Source organism: Phyllobates terribilis, unplaced genomic scaffold (genome assembly GCF_046119375.1).
Source record: "Phyllobates terribilis strain yellow unplaced genomic scaffold, ASM4611937v1 Scaffold_2__4_contigs__length_985480577, whole genome shotgun sequence".
Lineage (NCBI taxonomy): Eukaryota > Metazoa > Chordata > Amphibia > Anura > Dendrobatidae > Phyllobates > Phyllobates terribilis.
In genome coordinates this window covers 297,140,824-297,160,977 of record NW_027362762.1, presented here as the reverse complement: position 1 = coordinate 297,160,977, position 20,154 = coordinate 297,140,824, and the positions used below count along the sequence as shown (strand labels likewise).

Sequence of the window (20,154 nt, the reverse complement as noted above, 5' to 3'; positions counted from 1 at the left end):
CTGGAGCGGTGAGCGAGAGTAGAGCAGGATGAGGCCGCCTGGAGCAGCGAGCAAAGGGTCAGAGCAGAGCGAGACTGCCGGAGCAGCGAGCAAAGAGTCAGAGCAGAGCGAGACTGCCGGAGCAGCGAGCAAAGGGTCAGAGCAGAGCGAGACTGCCGGAGCAGCGAGCAAATGGTCAGAGCAGAGCGAGACTGCCGGAGCAGCGAGCAAAGGATCAGAGCAGAGCGAGACTGCCGGAGCAGCGAGCAAAGGGTCAGAGCAGAGCGAGACTGCCGGAGCAGCGAGCAAAGGGTCAGAGCAGAGCGAGACTGCCGGAGCAGCGAGCAAAGGGTCAGAGCAGAGCGAGACTGCCGGAGCAGCGAGCAAAGGGTCAGAGCAGAGCGAGACAGCCGGAGCAGCGAGCAAAGGGTCAGTGCAGAGCGAGACTACCGGAGCAGCGAGCAAAGGGTCAGAGCAGAGTGAGACTGCCGGAGCAGCGAGCAAAGGGTCAGAGCAGAGCGAGACTGCCGGAGCAGCGAGCAAAGGGTCAGAGCAGAGCGAGACCGCCTGGAGCGGTGAGCAAAGGCAGAGCAGGCAAGAACCGCTGGAGCGGTGAGCAAGGCAGAGCAGGCAAGGACCGCCGGAGCGGTGAGCAAGGCAGAGCAGGCAGAAACCGCCGGAGCGGCGAGCAAGGCAGGGCAGAGGGGACAGGGCTCTGTTCACACGGAACAGACAGGAAGGGAAAGGCAGAACCAGATACCCACAGGGTACTTGCAGTGAAGTAGCGAGTGGACCACAAACTCACAAACGGAAGTACAGTGACAACGAGCAGGAGTTAGGTATGAGTTCAGACTCTGCAGAAAAAGGGAAGATATGGGCGTAGAGAGAAACGGAAACAGGCTGGAAGATGGTTAGGGCAGGAACAGACACTGTGAAGACACAGACAACAGATCTAGGTATACGGCCCCTAGAGGGCAGAAGGAACAGGCTAAGAGCATGTCCACACGGGCCTGGAAATACAGCCTCCAGGAAAGGCAGCTGGCTAGAGTACACAAACAGGAACTGATACCGCAAGACAGGAAACATAGACAGGACCTGGCACATCAGTGACAAGAAGCCAACTGACAGGACAAGATGCTCAGGCAAGGATTCCAGGGAGGAGCTGGGTTAAATACCAGGTGACAGACAGCAATAGACTGAGGACGCATTAGGGGTGTGTCTGCAGTAGCTATAAGAAACAGGAAGTTCAGCGGGCGCCGCCCTAAGCAGACAGAGGAGAGCAAAGCAGACCATATGGAAAGAAGCCAAAGTGATAGTCTGGACTGGAAATCAAGTGCGCGCTCTTGCACAGTGGGAGATGGACCACTATGCAAGGACGCCGCCAGGTATGTTACACATTCCATATCTCACATTGGTAACGCCCCATTTAATTTAAAATTAGCTGTGGAGATAGCTTCTCAAGGAGATCAGTGTTCGGCCATAGATCTTAACAGCTCATTTACATAATAAGAAAAAATGTGGATTTCTCTGGAATAAGACATCGGCTCATAGATATCAAGGTAACCCTTTATTTACCTATGATTTGCATCCCCATATAGGCAGTTGAGAAGGGTTAATCCCACAGGCAGATTACATTTCAATGTACAGTAGTTGCAAATTGTAGCATTTTTGGATTTTTCTTAGGTATCAACTTCTCAAAAAGGAGGGAGGGGGTGATGAGGTTTTTTTTTAGAAAAGTAAGGAATCAAATATGTCTGAGGAGCAAACCCTGCAGACACAAATTGTGTCTGGAAGAAGTCTTTACGGTGATATGACCGATTTCTCCATTTCCACAAATTGTTTCTAAATGTAGCTGCAATCTGCCACTGACTGATCACTTTGTGACCTGGTAAGGTTAATTCAGAATTATTCATCGTACAATTGCACAATATGATTGAAGAGGTTGGAGAGCTAAAGTGTAATCTATGTAGAATGGTTTGAAGGGAATGTATGATTAGAAAATTCTATTTTGAAAATCAAATATTTTTTAAACCTATTTTTCGAAGAATTTTGGCGATTTTTTTTATTTTCCACTTTAAATAGTAAAAAATCTTGAAGTCTTGATTATTTTTCGGCAATAATGTTATTATTATTTCAGGCAGTATTACAATATAATGTAAAACCTCTATTATAAAGCTGATTACAGATAACACATTATCCCCTACTGACAAAAGGTGATAGACACAACTCCCCTTCTGTGCACCATGATCTCTGCACCAATCACAGACCATGCTGAGAACACCCAATGAATCATTTCCAGACTGCAAGTTCCGCTGTTTTGCGTGGCTGTTGTAAAGCATATCTCTGCTGTTAACAGCAGCTCAGGCAAGGTGGCTGCCCCCATAATCATGAACAGTGAACAGAGTAAAAAAATCTACAATGAGAACATTAAAAAAAAGATAAAAAAAAAAATATTTAAAAATAACATGTTTTTAAAATTTCTGGTTTAAAGTAAATATATATTTATTAAAACCAGAAAATGTCTGGTTCTCAGTAAATGTATAAATATATATATTTACTGAAAACCAGAAATTTTCAAAACATGTCATTTTTAAATATTATTTTTTTAATGTTCTCGTTGTAGATTTTTTAATTTGATTTATTCACTGTACATGATTATGGGAGCAGACATCTTGCCTGAGCTGCGGTTAACTGCAGAGATATGCTTTACACCAACCACACAGACCAGTGGAATTTGCAGCCTGGAAATGATTCATTGAGTGTTCTCAGCATGGTCTTTGACTACTGCAGAGATATATGATATATTCCCTTTAAGGATCTTTAAATCTGATCAATGTATGGCAATATCACATGAGATAATAACTATCATTTTATAACAGTTATGAGATCAAATTGCAAATTGGATTTTCATAATTTTTTTGTTAAAGAGCTATTCTAAAGTTGTCTATTGAGCAGCTCACTGCTTTCCAGTCTCCTCACTTCCTGGTTTCTGGCAGGGTGTGCACTTCTGCTTGAGTTACAGTTCTAGTGAGTAGCAGAGCTGCAGTACTAGTAGAGCTATAAAGCTCAGCAGAAGTTCTGCTATAACACATTCAGCTCTCAGTGGTTTGTTCTGGAGTGTACATTGCTATCACTGGCTTTATACAAAGAGATAATGGGGCATTTGAACAAGTGCAGGGCTCAGGACAGCGAGAGCTCACCTTAATTAAGGTACCTGCTCTGGGAAAAGTAGATACTGCGGTCTGGTGAATTTGCAAGATTTATAACAGCAGCTGGGAGGGAGGAAGAGGAAGGTGAGCAGCTAACTGCAGTATAGAAATCAATGAGCTGGAGAGAGGTGGCTAGGATATTAAGTGTTAACCCTTCTCCTGGAATGTCGCTATTGCACACTCTTGGCAAGGGTCTTGGCAGGCACTAACGGCCAAACTCCATGGAAACTAGCTATACACTTAGAAAGATAAAAGCTCTGATTGCAGCAGAATGACAACAGATAGAAGTAATTAAAGCAAGTTAATGACTTGAGAATACCCCTTTAAACATTTTGGGTTCAGGAAACTAAATTAGGTTGCATAAAAACAGGACATAGTTTTAGGCAGATTTGAATGACTATTATATAGGGAAAAGCATCCAAGTCACTAAGAGAACGTTCATGCATGAAGTACTTATGTGGTGACAAATCTTTGAAAGAAATCAGGCAATAAAATGAGGTTCTCTACTAATTATGTTTAATATAACCATGTTCATACAAGATGTGCCATTTAAGAAATGTTATATAAGTGTTCCTGTCTGTTGCACTCTTGATGATAATAAGCAGCTTAGCAACCATCATGGATTGCCTACAGAGGTTCCACTCAAGCATCAGCTCATTACCACTGACATTTTCGAGCAGGAATCTAGCTTCCGGATTATTGGCTGACAGCCTTTCTTCACTGTCAAGACTAAAGAATTTGAAAACGTTGGAAATATGTTGCTGAAGATCTAGAAGGAATAAGTTACAGAATATTGAATGGTAACTACATAACTGCATGAAATGCCAATTTGCATACCCACCTCGGCAAGATAGAACTCATCGTATTGTCTTTTAAAGTTCTCCCCTTTGTAGTAGTTGCTGGCAGCGACAATTACATCCACTGCAACCATGCTTAGTATAAACATGTGGAAAATGGACGATCTCATCATTTTCTGCACATGGACAAACAGAAGACATGAAAACATTACTCAGGAGTATCTCTCGGATTCTACATTTCCTCCCACACATTAAACGCCGAAAAGTAATGATCACATTTTGCGGGTATGCCATAAATAAAGAGATATTTCTGGTTATAAATATGTAACAATCAGCAGTAATTTTACAAATGGTATATGGTATTCATGCAAATTGCAATCAGCATAGCTTTTAACTGTACATCAAGCGTGCTTGTGTAAGAGGAAAGGACAGGTTTAATGGGGAAGAGAATTAGAGAAATCCTTTATCTGGTGAACTGAATGGATCATTTTCTCAGAGTAAAAGCTTTGTTAATTCCACAAAGTATGAAGCAAAGCATTATTCGCTTGACATTAAAGTGCAATGTGTTAAATATAGCACATTAGTGACAATACTTGTTTGTACTGCATAGTGTATGACATTTTATATTTGTACATAAGAAAACATTTCATATCCAATGTAATTTGTGATTCTGGATATAAAGGTGCCGACGAAACATGAATTCCACATATGTCAATGCCCGAGGCATCCTAATGTTAATATGATACAGGTATAGATGGACATTACTAGTGCTAGCAGTTCAGTTACAGGTATAGGAAATAGGCTCAGAGCATAACTAGTGCCACTGAACTGTGACATTAAATAAAATGGTTCCTAGTTAACTTTCCTGGAAGGTAGAAGCCTGAGAGTTCACACACACTAGAATGAACTAATGTGAGTTAACATTGCCAAAATAATGTTTCATTTACTGCATCTAAAGTTACATCTCATCCAACCCACTGACCCAGATTGTGCAAAAAAAAAAGATTAACAATGACTCACACTGAGTGCGATTTAAAGGACAAACCAATCTAAGAAAATGTATCTGACATAAACCAAGCTTAAGGAAATGTTCCTAAATACATAAGTAACTCATGATATAAGTTAGGACAAGCTGACATTTTTGACATCTAAATGTCGAACCCAGACTGTCACTTCTGACCATTCTTACAACTCATCTATATCATTATTATTATTTTCAATTTAGTTATATTTTGCTACAATGATCTTTGTAATAACATATTCTATTCCATCTCATTTTATGAAAGACTCAATGAGGATAATCCTTGCACGTATAAATTGCTCCAGGTGTCATCATTTTTTAACACCATCAGTACTCACTTGTCATCAATCTTGATATTGTTGCAGGTTTTCTTTATCCAAACAAATTACAATTTGCTTTATTAGTAAACTAAGAACTTGGGTTTTCTTTGGACTTCTAGTATGAAAGACTGACTGATACAGCATAAATGGTTTAATGATCTGATGCACTTACGTATATGCTTGTCCTTAGAGTTTAATTTACTTTAAAATATTATCTGGGGACTGTTAGTTTCTATGAAGTGAAGTGATTGACCAGTCTAAAGAAATGTGGTTTTACAGCACCCTTGCAACTGAGGATATTGGGAATGAACTAGATTTTCTGGGAGAGTGCATTTCAGAAAACTTGGTGCAGCACGAGAAAAGTCTTGGAGATGAAAGTGGGAAGTTCAGATTATGGAAGGTGTTAATTCTAGGTCACTGGTGGAATAAAGAACACAGACAGGATGGTAGACAGAGAGGAGGGAAAAGATGTGAGGCAGGGCAGCGCTGTGGAGAGCTTTGTGGATGAGAGTGATAAAGTTATATTGTACTCTGTAGCAGATGGACAACCAGTGCAATGACTGGAGCATGGTGGAGGCATCGGTGTAGCTGCTGGATAAATAAATGACGTTTGCTGATGCATTCAGGATACATTGAAAAAGAAAATTTTAATAAATGGGAAACATAATAGCGGAAAAAGTTGAATAATTGTGAAATTTTTGAAGTGTAGATGACATGAGCGAGCAAGAGATCTCTCCTTCACTCCGTATATCCAATCAAATATCATCCCAAGACATTGAGGTTGCTATTTGAGAGTTATGGTAGAACAACCCACGGAAATGGCAATATTGATTTTAGGTAGGTTATTAGATGAAGGATACACAAGGAGTTCAGTTTTGGAAAGATTCAGTTTTAGATAGAGAGAGGGCATAATGTTAGAGACAGCGGAAAGACAATCACTGGTATTTTGCAGTAATGCGGGGGTGATGTCAGAAGATTTGTATATTTGGATGTCATCACAGAGGGTATTGGAATCCAAATTCCAAGAGAAAAGAAAAGAGGATGAATCTATATCTGAACCCTGAGGAATACCAACAATAAAGAGAAGTGGAGTGAAAGAGTAGCCAGCAAAAGATACACTGAAGGAGCAGTCAGAAAAGTAGGACGAGAACAAAGAGAGAGTGGTATCCTTGAGACCAATAGAGTGGAGCGAGGAGGAGTTGGTAATCCATAGAGAAGGAGTCGATAATCCATGGTGTAAAATGCAAAGTGATACAAAGTCACTACAATCAAAATATACACCCAGATGCTGTTTTCCCTAACAGCAACTGATGAAAGAGTGTTAGATGAGCCTTTCAGTCTCTGTGGGTGTCACATATAGTAAGAGTGATATTTTATTTTTAACAAATAATGTGTATTATAGCTGTGTGGGCATTAACTTAGAGTGTAGGTCTGGATACAGTTAAACCTAGATTTGTCTTTAAAGTTCTTTAGAAACCCAGATTTATCTCTGCAGTTCATTTTTTATTGGTCTGAAACTTTATTAGGACAAATTGAGGATATCTGTGTATATTTCACTTTTCCACAGAGCGATACTAGCTTTTCGCTATGTTAAATCTTCTTTCTATTACAGAATATTTGCAGAAAGGGGGCAATAATTTCTAAACTCCGCTAAGCCAATAAAAGAAGAAAATGAAATATAAAGTATATAAGACAAAAACATTAATGCAATTTTGAGACATACACTGAGAAAACTTTGTTGTTGAAAGTCCTTATAAAGTATCAGAAATGTGTAAAATTACAAGTCTCTGTTATGTGAAGAAAAAAAAAACAAGCTGTTGACTCTTATTGTATGTGTGAAGTCTGTGCATACAAAACTCACCTAGTTTCTTCTTGTGGAATTCCCAGACAAGGTGACTTGACATATAAAGCAGTTGCATCATATTATTAAATTGGCAAAAATGCTAAGTGATTGTAAAAACAGCAACTTTGCTATCTAACTCTAATTAATAATCATCTCCATTCCCACAAACGTAAGGACTGTCAATTCTTTATAGTTTAGAGCTCGTTGTTGAGGTGGCCAGTCTTTTAGGAAAGGAATGTGCACTTGCAAGCTGATTGCTATACAGCTTGCAAGCACTGCTCTGAAGCTGGCCAGATTACTCCATTGCACCAGTGTTCCTCCAAGGTTGCAGAGGAAAAGTTGCCTATTTTAGCAGAATCGAAAAGCGCATAATTTGGGCCAGCCCAAACTGTCAATCATCAAGAGCGCACAGCCCTCGGGCAAGCAGGAAGTTGGGAAACTGTGAGCTCCTTAAGACTGAAAGTGAGACAACCCCTTTAGATATTTTGCAGTGTGTCCTAATTTTTCTTCAAGAATATGTTGTCGAATTTGATAATGTATTAAGAGGGTTAGGGTTAGTGAGTAATTCTGGTGAAACTCTGATGAAACTTAGAGCATTTTCTCTTACAAGAAAATAGCTGAAACCTGAACGAGCCATTAGGGCTCAATAACAACATATTATAGAAATATTGCAAAATTAGAAAATATGATAATCTGATGCTAGTTAAGATAATTGGTAGCTATGGTAGCAGTCATATTGGAGCATGACTGAATCTCAACTTCCTTCTACTTCTCCAGGTATCCCAAAGAAATAAACTTTATGATACTTTGGCTCACATGCTAACATCTACACTCAAAGTATTGCTTATATTCCCCTATGTTACTTCTGTTTCACATTATTTATTCAACGAAGGTGAAACACAGACCAGATATAAGATATAATCATTGCCAATGTTGTACATTAAGCATATATTCACAACAAACATTCCATTTATTCCCAAATTCCTTTTTTAGGAAAAAAAGAATCTAAACCCAAAGAAGGGAGGAGAAAATAGTTTGATAACTATACAGATACAAACTATTAACAACCATCTAAATGTCACCACCAAGGGAGCTCATAAGCTTATTTAATCGGTTCTTTCCTGTATTCCTGTATGTAAGAGAAGCTTAGAACTTCATCCATCATGACCAAATGGCCTTGACACTCACCCTTATACCCTTAGCAGTGGAGGTGGAGTCTTTGATAAGAACAATAAGATCAAAATGTAAACTTGAGTTAAAGAGGTGGATAAAAATGTATTTCAAACTATATTCTGTCTAAAACTATGAAGGCTCAAACCCTTCTGCCAGTGACCTCACATCGCAACAATGATGCTGCTCCTAAGTTCTTCCTCTCCCTTCTGGGACGTTCACTCTTGTTCTATGCTGCCTACACCTTTGCAGCTTGTACATGGCTTGATAGGTTATATACATGCTGTGATGGTGCAGGCAGGAAGTGTAAAATGAGGGGGAGGTAGAACATCACACTCACACACAGACTGTGATAAGCCTTGGTGAGGGGACGTGGCTTATGAGCCGATGGATGCTAGTCTAGCCACATCCCCTGACCTCTGACATAATGTCCTAGAAAGAAGGGGGAGAACTTAGGAGCAGCACCAGTGTAGTGACATTAGGTCACAGTGATAAGTGGTAAAATCATACAAAGTTGCATCTAAGAACAGATTTAGGGATATGAGGGTTTTGGACAACATGTCAATTGAAATTCACTTTTATCTCCCCAGAGTACCCCTTCAACCTAAGAAACAAATTGATGAATGCAATTATCTTCTCCATATAAACACTGACTAGCAAAAGGGCAACAATGTTTTGAACTTTTGACTTTCGGGCTCCATATTTCACCATCCACTACTGCTTCCAACTTGAGACTACCATGATTTTATAAATAATCATTTTGACTATATCATACATAAATTTGACTTGCAACTATTTTGCATATGATTAGTTATGCAGATTCTTGTCATGTCACAGAATTGTTACTGTTTTGCTCTTAAAAATCTAAGTTTTAATAATTATTAATTTGTTAGTATTTTGTAAATCCACAATTGGCTTTCAACACTGCCTGAATCCTTCTGGGCATGCTGTCGATCAGATTCAAGCATGTCTTGACCGAAATATGATCCCAGGTCTCTCCTACATGTTCCCAAATTTGGTGCATACTGGTCAACTTACTTGTGTATGTATTGTAATGCAGCGGCTTGCTGCATTGCTAAAATGTCCAGGGGGTGTGTTCTGGCTGACCATTTACCTCCCCCTCAGGTGATTGATCACATGACTGTGACATCATCACAGGTCCTGTGTGCACAGAAGGATATATAAATCCTGGTGGTTTAGAAATGGAGAGAGAGAGGCCTGGTGAAGACTGGAAGGCAGAGGCTGGATCCCTGTGTTTGGGATACCAGTAGCCTTGGAAGGCACGTGGCCTAGAGACTACAGCTAGTGAGCCTTAAACGACAGCTTTGGCAGAACAGAGTTGAGAGAAGCAGCTAAGACCCGGCAAAGGTAAAAAACGCTGCTTGATGTGGACATTGCTATTGTTACCTTGCTGAAGGCTGTATCTGGAGCCAAGTGGACATATCTGTCACTGGAAAGGCTCTTCGATATTATATGTGTAACATGTCGGTGAGCCACTGAGATGGACTATGTTATGAGCGGTTTATGATATGAAATAAACTGCTGGACTGTGAATTACCGGGAAAACGTTGCATGTTTGCTTTAATTGACCCGGTGAAGCGAGTGCCCCAGCTTGATGAATAGCGCTACCTTACAATATGCAGCTTTTTCTTCAATTCTACCCACAAGTGTTCAATATGGCTGAGGTCTGGGGACTGTGGGGCAATTCCAGCACCTCTACTTCATTGTCATTGAACCATTTTTTTCATCAATCTTGAAGTATACTTTGGGTCGTTGTCCTGGTGAAACACTATGTGGTCCTTTTCATACCCATGGTACTTAAGTGTACAAAGTAACTCATCTTGTAGGATACTCACATATAGCTCAGCATTGAGACCACCATCGATCCTGATCAAGTATCCAGCACCTTTGGCTGTGGAACAACCCCATATCATCAGATTTCCTCCACCGAACTTGACAGTTCCTTCAATTTCTCGATCTGTTAGCCCTATTTTACTTTGTTTCTTCCAGACTCATTTGCACCGATCAGAGTCTAGTCTATTGACTTCAGTCTCATCGCTCTAAATCACCCGTTTCCAATGTTCTACTGTCCACTTTTCATACTTTTTTGCAAACTCGAGCCAATGCTTCTTATGACGATATTGAAGTCAAGGCTTATTCACCTTTTTTTCAGGCCGTCATTCCAGGTTTGAGTAAAATGTGTCGCATGGTGTTTGTACGGATGTCTGTAATCCCACTATTACGAGGTATATGAGCCACCTCCACTGCTGTGTTTTTCACGCCAGAACTGATAGACCTTGTGATGTGCCGACTTGTTGAATCGGATATTTTGCCTGGAAGTCTACCCCTTTCCTTTTGAATGCAAGGACTTAATTTCATATTCTTCCATCTGTCATGGAAGTCACATAGTGCAGTTCGGCAATTTTCTTGGCTGAGAGACTGCTATCGATGAGCTGGATGATGATATTTCTCTTTTCATGGGAAATCTTCATGGCTGCTCCTCAATTCGGACCAGTGACCTTTCACTTGGGAATCAACCTAATAACACACTGAGCTATTAGGGAACACGAGAACAGGTTGTAATTTGTAGCATGAAGGAAGAAAAAGATTTTTCCACCACCAGGAGCAAAACAGTAACAATGCAGTGACATGACAAGAATCCGCATAACTAATCATATGCAAAATAGTTGCAAGTCAAATTTATGTTTGAGATAGCCAAGATGATTGTCTATAAAATCATGGTAGTCTCAAGTTTGAGGCAGTAATGGATGGTGAGATATGGAGCCTGAAAGTCAAAAGTTCAAAACAATGTTACTCTTTTGCTCATCAGTGTAGTTTAAAGACAATGCTCTTTCTTTGAAGGCTATTGAGTCCCGAACCATTACTAACTTCCCAGTAGGTGGAAATAACCTTGCAGGATAGCTACACATCAAGATCTGGGGGAGAAAAAATAGTTTATCCATATCACATCACATAAAAAAACACAACAAATGATAAAATTAGAACCAGCAGTGCTGGTGGTACCCTAATAACACATAGTTAGTTACATCCCTAAGGAAATAAGATCTGGTAAGAATTGGCAGATCATGTGAGTAAATAAATCTTGAGCGCTAGGAATACTCTACACCCAGCTCCCAGTAAATGGAAGGGGGACTTTGGCAGAGCGCTTCCCAGGCCCACTGTCGCGGGACAGCTGGTGTCTGGTGACACGGCTGGTACCTAGTCAAGAACCAGGAGAGTACCTCTGCAAGAACCCCAGGAAGTGTAACCAGAAGAGAAAATGAGAAAACCCCTGAAAAGATAGCAATACTAATGTAGGCACCACTCACCACCACAGCACATAGGAGCTGCAATAAACAGCAAAAGACTGAGCAAGGAACAGGATTAAATAGCCCTCCTAATGATCAGGTGTTGAATACCTCCCAATCATCCCCTGACAGCCACTCCCTGCTAGCTTCAACAGCAGACTGAACACAATCCGACTACTGCCTAGTGCCAGGCACAGCTGCATCCTGCGCTGCCTGGTAACCGGGGAAGATAGCGTCCCATCTTCCATGGGCAGGGAATCAGTGAGAGACACGGCATCCCACATCCTCACACATCCTACAACACCAGAACGCGATGCTCCATAACACTGGGACAGTTTCTCTGCACGTGTAGCAGCTCCGCCTCCGGGGTCAGGACAATGGTGGTGCTTGCGACCAGAGTAGCGTTACACCGGACTTGCTCCATTCCCAGGTGGACGCACAGAATCACGATTCATAACACTATGGGGGTAGAGTCGGAAGGCTATTGGACTATTATGCAATGTGTGGCGTATTATACGAATTTTAATTTTGGCTTTTGGTGATTCTCTTTTATATGCAAAATTGTCATTTTGGGATATGAATTACAATTAAGTATTTATCATAATTTAATGCCTACTTAACAAGCTTTAGAGCTGGAAGTTGAAACTAAATTTTCAAAGGTGCCATTTGTCACTGTATACTTGCATATTTCCTTGTTGATGGTTTTAATACTAATTAGGATTTGTAAATGCTTGAACATAATACACTAGCAGGTGTTGTTTTGCTTCATAATTAATATTAATTATCTTATTTTAAGGTTCTAAACACAATTAAAACTTGAACATTTGGGATAAACTATGTGCTTCATGTGATTTTTTGGATTAGCATTGTAGCTCACAACTGAAGAGCGCAGTCACTCACCGAACTAAACTTCATAACTGTTAAATATCATAGGTGTGCTAATAAGATATACACTCCATAGAGGTGGCCTTTATGCAAGAGTGGGCAGAAAAAAAGCCTTTACTTACACACAAAAAATGTAAGGCTCATTTTGAGTCTGCCAAAAGACATGTGGGAGACTTTCCAGATGTATGGAGGAAGGTGCTGTGGTCAGATGAAACGATGAAACCAAAATTGAACTTTTTTTCCCTCAAGGTAATGTCGGGGAAAAAGAGAATATATATATTTGTAACTTTTATATTTTTGTAACTTTTATACGCTTTTTTGCTAATGTACTAACCACCATTTTGTGTCATATAACAATAAGCTTTCCTTGCTACGTAATTACTCAAATTGAAACTTAAACTAAGACATTTCCAGCGTTGCCAAGACTTATTCCAGAGAAACGAAACAAGATTATAAGCTGACGGCTGCAATATCTGCCCAGAGACTGAGATAAGGAGATGTGGACCAATCAGGAGTGGCCAGACACTGGACTTTCATGGCTTACCCCGCCCCGGACAACCCCTATCCCCTCCCATTATGTAGTGTATTTAGATTTGTGCATGTAAAAAATAAAGGCAGAACATTGCTGAGGACGTTGTCTGTAGTAGCCTTCTGAGCATGCTCTGAGCTTGAACCAGCTTATTGTCTGACTCATTCTTTGAATGGTTGACCCATGCTCATAGTTTGAATTTGGAGTGACTGGAGGACGAGTGGAATGTCATCACGACCCCCACAAATGGCGCCCAACGTGGGGCGTGGCTAGCGGTACGCCGCCCTCCTGGACCCATATTGCTGACTTCCCTGGTGGTGACCGCGGTGGCTGAATTTGAGGCCTGATCAACCTCCATCGAACACGGTAAGTTGAGATGTATTTTATATGTCTCACTTGCCTGTGTGTCAGCCGCAGCTGTTCCTGTGGGATTGTCAGGTTGGATCTGGGTGGGTGACCGGTCGAGTGGTGAGACCTTGGGCGTCCCGCACCACGTCCTGAACCAGCAAGTGTTAAAACGAGTGACGTCGCATGCCTGCGCGTGCTCGTGTGCACACCACCTCCTCCTCCCCCGGTCACTGTACTTTTCTTAGATAGCTGCCTCCCGTAACTGATAGTCGAAGTTTCGAAGCATTCCTGAATTGTAGTGTAAAGGAGGTGTTGTGCTGTCAGAATCTGTGACGAATTGAGGAGTACTCTTCGTCTAACACAGAGACTGCTGTAAAGTCAAGGTTAGGAAACAGTGTATTGAGAGGTACTCTACACTGACGGGTGGTGCCGTGTTAGGAAAGGAGATAGATTGAGAGGTGTACTCTCTATCTCATCAGTGTATTGAGAGGTGTACTCTACACTGACGGGTGGTGCCGTGGTAGGAAAGAAGACGGATTGAGAGGTACTCTTCGTCTTATACAGAGAAACCTCATAAGGAGGGGTTCTGCTGTCAGTCAGGGTGCCGTGGTGAGTCGTACTGTAAAGTCGCCATTCAAGGTTAGGGAAGGGACAGATTGAGAGGCATACTCTCTGTCTTATCAGTGTATTGAGAGGTACTCTACACTGATGGGTGGCGACCTGTCGGCTGCACCAGTGATCTGAGTCGCGACAGATCATTGCATTCTATAAGAAAATGTTGTGTATATTCAAATTTGAAAGATCTCGTAAGTTGCGGAATGCTGCTGTAGGAGTTAAGCCAATTAGTGGAGTTACGGGAAGGCAAGAAGAATGTTAGGAATTTGTATAATATGATAAGCTTATCCAGTACAGGCAGGCTTTAGTCTTCAGTTTAGAATGAATGTGTTACACAGAAGTTGGGAAAGTTGGGTGAGGATTTTTGCACCAGACTCAAGCACATCTTAGAGTAGCGAGTGATTTGAAGTCTGAAGGCTAGGAAGAAGTAGATGGTGCAGGGGGGGGACAGAGAATGCCGAGCCTTTGTTCGGATACATGAAAGCTGCAGAATGTGATTTGTTATGTGACCCTAAATTGGCCTTAACCCCGTTGATGCCTGTTACTACACCTTTCCCTGCCCCCAAGAACAATCCCACCCCCACTCCCACCTCCTCCCTCCAACGGCCATCTTGCTACACCTCTTACTTGTTGTGGGAGGCCCGGAAAGCCCCAATCCAGCCTATATCCACTACTAGATCCGTCCGGTGCATATTACCAGCCACCAGCACAGGTGGAAAAGCCCGTAGTCCCAGAGTACCCATCTGAAACTAATGTGACACCCTCTGCTCCAGTCCACGATGCTGAGACGCTTCCCCTGTTTCCTATGGGAGTCACCCACAACCCTGGGGATATCCTCCTCAACTCCCCAGAATTTCAGGCCAGACTGCTCTCCCTCCGCCAACATACTGTTACTCAAGACGATACGGAGCCAGATGAGGGATGGGCTCAAGATACTCCAGCCCCCCCCCCCTCCTTTACCCCATACGTCTCCTATGGCATCCTCCACCCCACATTCATTGCCCATACTCCGGCCCTTGCTCCAAGCAACTGCTGAAAGAACACCACCCCCCCCCCAGCCCCTCAGAAGTCTGGGACCCCTGCCGCTCCCAGAATCTAGTAGACCCATCAGGACGCCCTGTCACTCTGTCAATAGGCTATGGTGACATCCTTACACATCGGGTGGGGGCCATAGTCAACCCTGCAAACACCCTATGAGCCATGTTGGAGGATTGGCTCGCAAAATTTCCCTTGCTGCTGGTTCTACTCTGGCTGCAAAATGCCAGGCTCACTTAGCCGAAAACGGAGAGCTTTCAAAAGGCCATGGATTCCACAAAAGCAGGATCCCTTAGTACGTATGAATCTGGCCTAGAATACATGAAACAGTTAAAAGCCTGGGCTCAGAATCGCTTGTCAGATCAAGCTGGGTCTGTACAAGATGTTCAACAAGACCCTGATGAATCAGTGGAAAGATATGCTGCAAGACTCAGCATGCATTTTGAGGATCTCGGATACAGTCCTCACGTCAAGACGCAGGCCGCCCTGTTGGTTCAGGCCCTAGTAGATGGCCTACAAGACGCTCTCAGAGATGACGTTCTGAGGGTACGCCCTGAGATTCGTTCTTCTTCTTTTAATGACGCAGTGAACATTGTCAAAGCTTTCCAAAAAGCCATGCTAAAAATGGAAAAGGATACTAAGCCAAAGAAGAAAACCGCTCCTGCCATGGTATATCAAGCTCAAGAAAGCTACCCACCCCCTCCCTGGCAACCAACATGGAATCAAGTGGGTAATGGTTAAAGGTACAGGTGATGATACTCCTCCCACATATAGAAGACAAGACAAAAGAGATGACAGGGGATCATCTAGAAACAGAAGACAACCTCGTGATTCTGAAGGATGAATGTTATGTTGGGAGTGTGGTAGCCTTGACCACATCCTCAGAGACTGTCCAACCCGCAGATAGTACCATGACCGGTCGTTCCGTGATGGTCCACACAACCAGGTGGACCATCAACCACTGGAGTTCCTGGTGGACACTGGGGCGGCCACATCTGTCATTTCCTCTGCACAGCTCCCTCCTTCTGTATTCCTATCACCGGAGTACTCACAAGATTCTTGGTATCTGAAACTTGCCCTGTCAATCTGTTGGGAGCCAATCTCTTAGAGCGAATGAAGGCAACAATTACCTTCGGAAACCATGGTATGGAGCTTCTTTTGCGGGACCCTCATTCCGAACAAGGGACTGAAGACCGCTGTGTTCTTAAAGCCTTCCCTCTCATGATGATGACCATACAACCTCACTCTCTGTGGTCCAGTGGGCCAGAGGACGTCGGCCTCCTGCAGATTCCCCCGGTCCGAGTACACCTCAAGCCTGGACACAGGTATCCACGGTTGCCACAATACCCCCTCAAGGCTGCACAAGAACAAAGCTTGGGTACCCAAATCGCTTCCCTCCTGGAATCAGGAGTCCTTGTCAGATGTGTATCTCCATGCAATACACCCCTCTTTCCTGTAAAAAAAAGAAAACCGCTCCGGGAGAGCCTCTAAGATACCGGTTGGTTCAGGATCTCAGAGCCGTCAATGCAGCTACCATTTTAGAAACTCCAGTGGTACCCAACCCAAACACCCTTTTGTCTCAGGTGCCTCCAACGGCCACCTTGTTCACGGTGTTAGATCTGGCCAACGCCTTCTTCAGTATACCCTTACATGAAGATTCGTGGTTTCTTTTTGCCTTCACCTTTCAAGGAGCACAGTTTACATGGACCAGGACTCCGCAAAGAGCCCAGAACTCTCCTAACCAATTCACTCATTCTATGAAGTCTATTCTGGAGCCATGGGTTCAAGAGAACCCTCAGGTCACCCTTCTACAGTATGTGGATGATCTTTTACTCTGTGGCACTGAAGAAAATTTGCCAGAAATGTCAGCATCCCTTTTCTGGTTTCTTCACTCAGCTAACTGTAAAGTCTCGAAAGGCGAAGTCCAATGGTGTCTGCCCAAGGTCATTTTCCTCGGACATTGTATATCACAAGGTACTAGACATCTGACTGAAGAAAGAAAACAAGCCATCATGGATATCACCTTCCCAACCACCTACTCCGCTATGCAGACTTTCCTTGGCCTCATCACTTACTGCAGGCAATGGATCCCTGATGCCTCAAAGCTCATGCAACCTCTGTACGACTGTCTCAAGGATGAAGGCTCAGTTTGGCTTCATGCTGAAGATCCACGTGTTTCTCATCAACACAGACTATGTTTTGACCGCCTTAAACAGGCTGTTGTCTCTGCCCCGGCCTTGGGCTTACCAGACTATACTCAGCCATTTTATCTTTTTGTCTCGGAATCGGAAGGTCATGCCTCTGGAGTTCTAGCACAACGCTATGATCATAAGTATCGGCCTTTGGGCTACTACTCAGCCCGCCTGGACCCTGTCGCCCGAACTGCCCCCACGTGCCTTAAGGCGGTCCACGCTGCTCACATCCTCCTTGACAAGTCAGCTGATATCGTCCTTGGACATGATCTAGTTATACAGGCTGGCCATGATCTCTCAGCTGTTCTGCAACACACATCTAACCAACCAAAGACACCTGCGTCTGCAGTGTTCCCTATTGTTGCCCTCCAATATAACATTTACCAAATGTCTGACTATCAACCCTGCCACTTTGCTTCCACCTTCTAGGGGGGAAGGTGAAGAGGGTGAAGGTCCATTGGTGGAACCTCATGATTGTATAAAAATTTTGCAGGAAGAGATTTCTGCTCCAGAGAATATGGTGGCACATCCGCTCGCAGACCCTCAAGGGAAGTTCCACACGGGATATGCTGTTACAACAGACCTAACAGTCCTCAAGGCTGAAGCTCTACCACCATACATGTCTGCACAAGAAGCTGAACTTGTGGCTCTCACAGAGGCCTGCCACCTGGCAGCAGGAACAAAGGCGAATATATATATATACCGATTCCAGGTATGGACATGGAATTTGCAATGATTCTGGACTCTTGTGGAAGTCTAGAGGATTCATCACAGCTGCAGGTACACCAGTGAAACATGTCTCATGGATTAAGGCCCTAATGAAGGCCCTGGAACTACCCATTCAGGTTGCTGTTATGAAGGTCAAGGCTCATGGAAGACTAGAATCCAGAGAAGCCAGGGGCAACCACCTAGCTGACCGAGCAGCCAAGACTGCAGCAGTGGAGAATGTGTCATCAAAGTGGCAGGAAAAGGAAGAAGAGATGGGGGAGACCCTGCAAACCGTAGCTGTGGCGCTCACTAGAGCAAGAGCCAAAGAACAGCCGGCGGAAGACCATACAAGTCCAGCGGAGACACGAGTGGAATCCAGGGGGGTCAGGATGCCTGAAGAAAAATTGTGTGAGGAACAAAGGAAGACCCCCACTGAAGAAGTCAAGCAATGGAAAGCGGCAGGAGCCGTGCTGGCAGGTCGCAAAGATTCAAAGGTCAACTCGACTCTTTACCAAGTGGATGGGAAGCCTTGCTTGCCTAGACGCATGTACTCAGCTGTGGCAGCATGGGCTCACGGGCCTACACACAGAGGAAAGAATCAAGCCCTGGCATGTATCAAGAAACTGTACTTTGCACCCGGAATCTCTTCCATTGTGACTGCGTACTCAAAATCCTGCTCTGTCTGCGCTACCTGCAACCCAACGTGTACGGCACGGGTCCCTCTCCAACACCTGGCTAAACCAGACTACCCTTGGCAGAGAATACAAGTCGACCATATCCAAATGCCTAAAGCAGGAAAATACGAGTACGTTTTGGTAGCCGTGGATATGTTCTCAGCCTGGCCCGAGGCCTACCCGGTTGTCAACATGACTGCTAAAGTCACAGCCAAGAAACTGATCACTGAAATTGCCTGCAGATTTGGAGTTCCCCAAGTCATAGAATCGGATCTAGGACCAGCTTTCACAGCAAATATCTACGAAGAACTCTGGAACATGTTGGGAACAGATTTGGGCCTCCACACTCCATACCATCCTGCCAGTTCAGGCAAAGTGGAAAGGACGAATTCCACACTCAAGACCCAGCTCTTGAAAATGACCTAAGATCATCCCCTCCCCTGGCCCGACCTACTCCCCATAGTATTGTATCATATCACACACACTCCTCAGGCCAAACATGGGCTGACTCCCTATAAAATTTTATTTGGGACCCCACCTAAAATAGGAGAGATTAGGCCCCAAGAGTTGTCTGAAACACATGATAGAGTGGTAAAATTTGTGATTGCCTTGTCTAGAGAATTGACTAACACCCGCTCTCCAGTATCTGCTTCTCTCCCAGAATCTACAGGTGATGCAGTACATGATTTCATCCCAGGCGATCTAGTGTATGTGAAGAAGTTTGTCCGGAAAGACTGCCTCCAGCCGCGGTTCGAGGGACCGTACACTGTGCTTCTCACCACCCCGACGGCTCTGAAGCTTGAGGGCAAGAGCACCTGGATTCACGCCTCCCACTGCAAGAGAGACAGAACGAGTCTATAAAAGATGACTACCTTCTTCTATATCCTTTCCATATGCTTACTGTCTGTTCCAGGGTAGATAGCTACCACACAGGGGTAGATACCTCCTTCTTCTCAAGTTGGTTGGGAGGGCTCAAGGGATTCCTCCAACAAGTTTGTCTAGTAATGGGAGGTCTACTAGTATTGGGCCTGGTGGTCCTGTGCTGCATAGTCCCCTTATATAGGAAAGCTATAACCAATGCTGTCCCAACCTCCGGGACCTTTCTGAATCAAGAGAATATATAGAGAAATACACTCCTTTGAACAAGCCTGACCAGCCCCCCCATGACAAAGTCCAATTGAGAGATTTAGTTTAGAGTCAGTTGGGAGAACTCCATGTGTCATCCAGGATAGGGCTCGATTGTCTGGGGGCGTCCCATAAGGGGGCAGCTTCTAAGATGATTGGGTGAAGAAATCCACCTCCCCTCTCCCCACACATGGACAGTCTCAAAGGCCCCGAAGCAAGGGAAAGCTTAGTGTTTAGGGGGGAATGTCGGGGAAAAAGAGAATATATATATTTGTAACTTTTATATTTTTGTAACTTTTATACGCTTTTTTGCTAATGTACTAACCACCATTTTGTGTCATATAACAATAAGCTTTCCTTGCTACGTAATTACTCAAATTGAAACTTAAACTAAGA

General features: G+C 43.5%; 1 protein-coding gene across 3 annotated transcripts in view; it reads right to left on the bottom strand.

Annotated features, from left to right (window-relative positions):
* NALCN (sodium leak channel, non-selective) overlaps positions 1 to 20,154 on the bottom strand; it is an 850,352-nt gene that overhangs the window by 375,057 nt on the left and 455,141 nt on the right. For all 3 annotated transcript variants that reach the window (XM_073664203.1, XM_073664204.1, XM_073664206.1), the window contains one exon: positions 4,030 to 4,161. In XM_073664203.1, the coding sequence (XP_073520304.1) occupies positions 4,030 to 4,161 (132 nt within the window). The remainder of the gene's footprint in view (positions 1 to 4,029; positions 4,162 to 20,154) is intronic.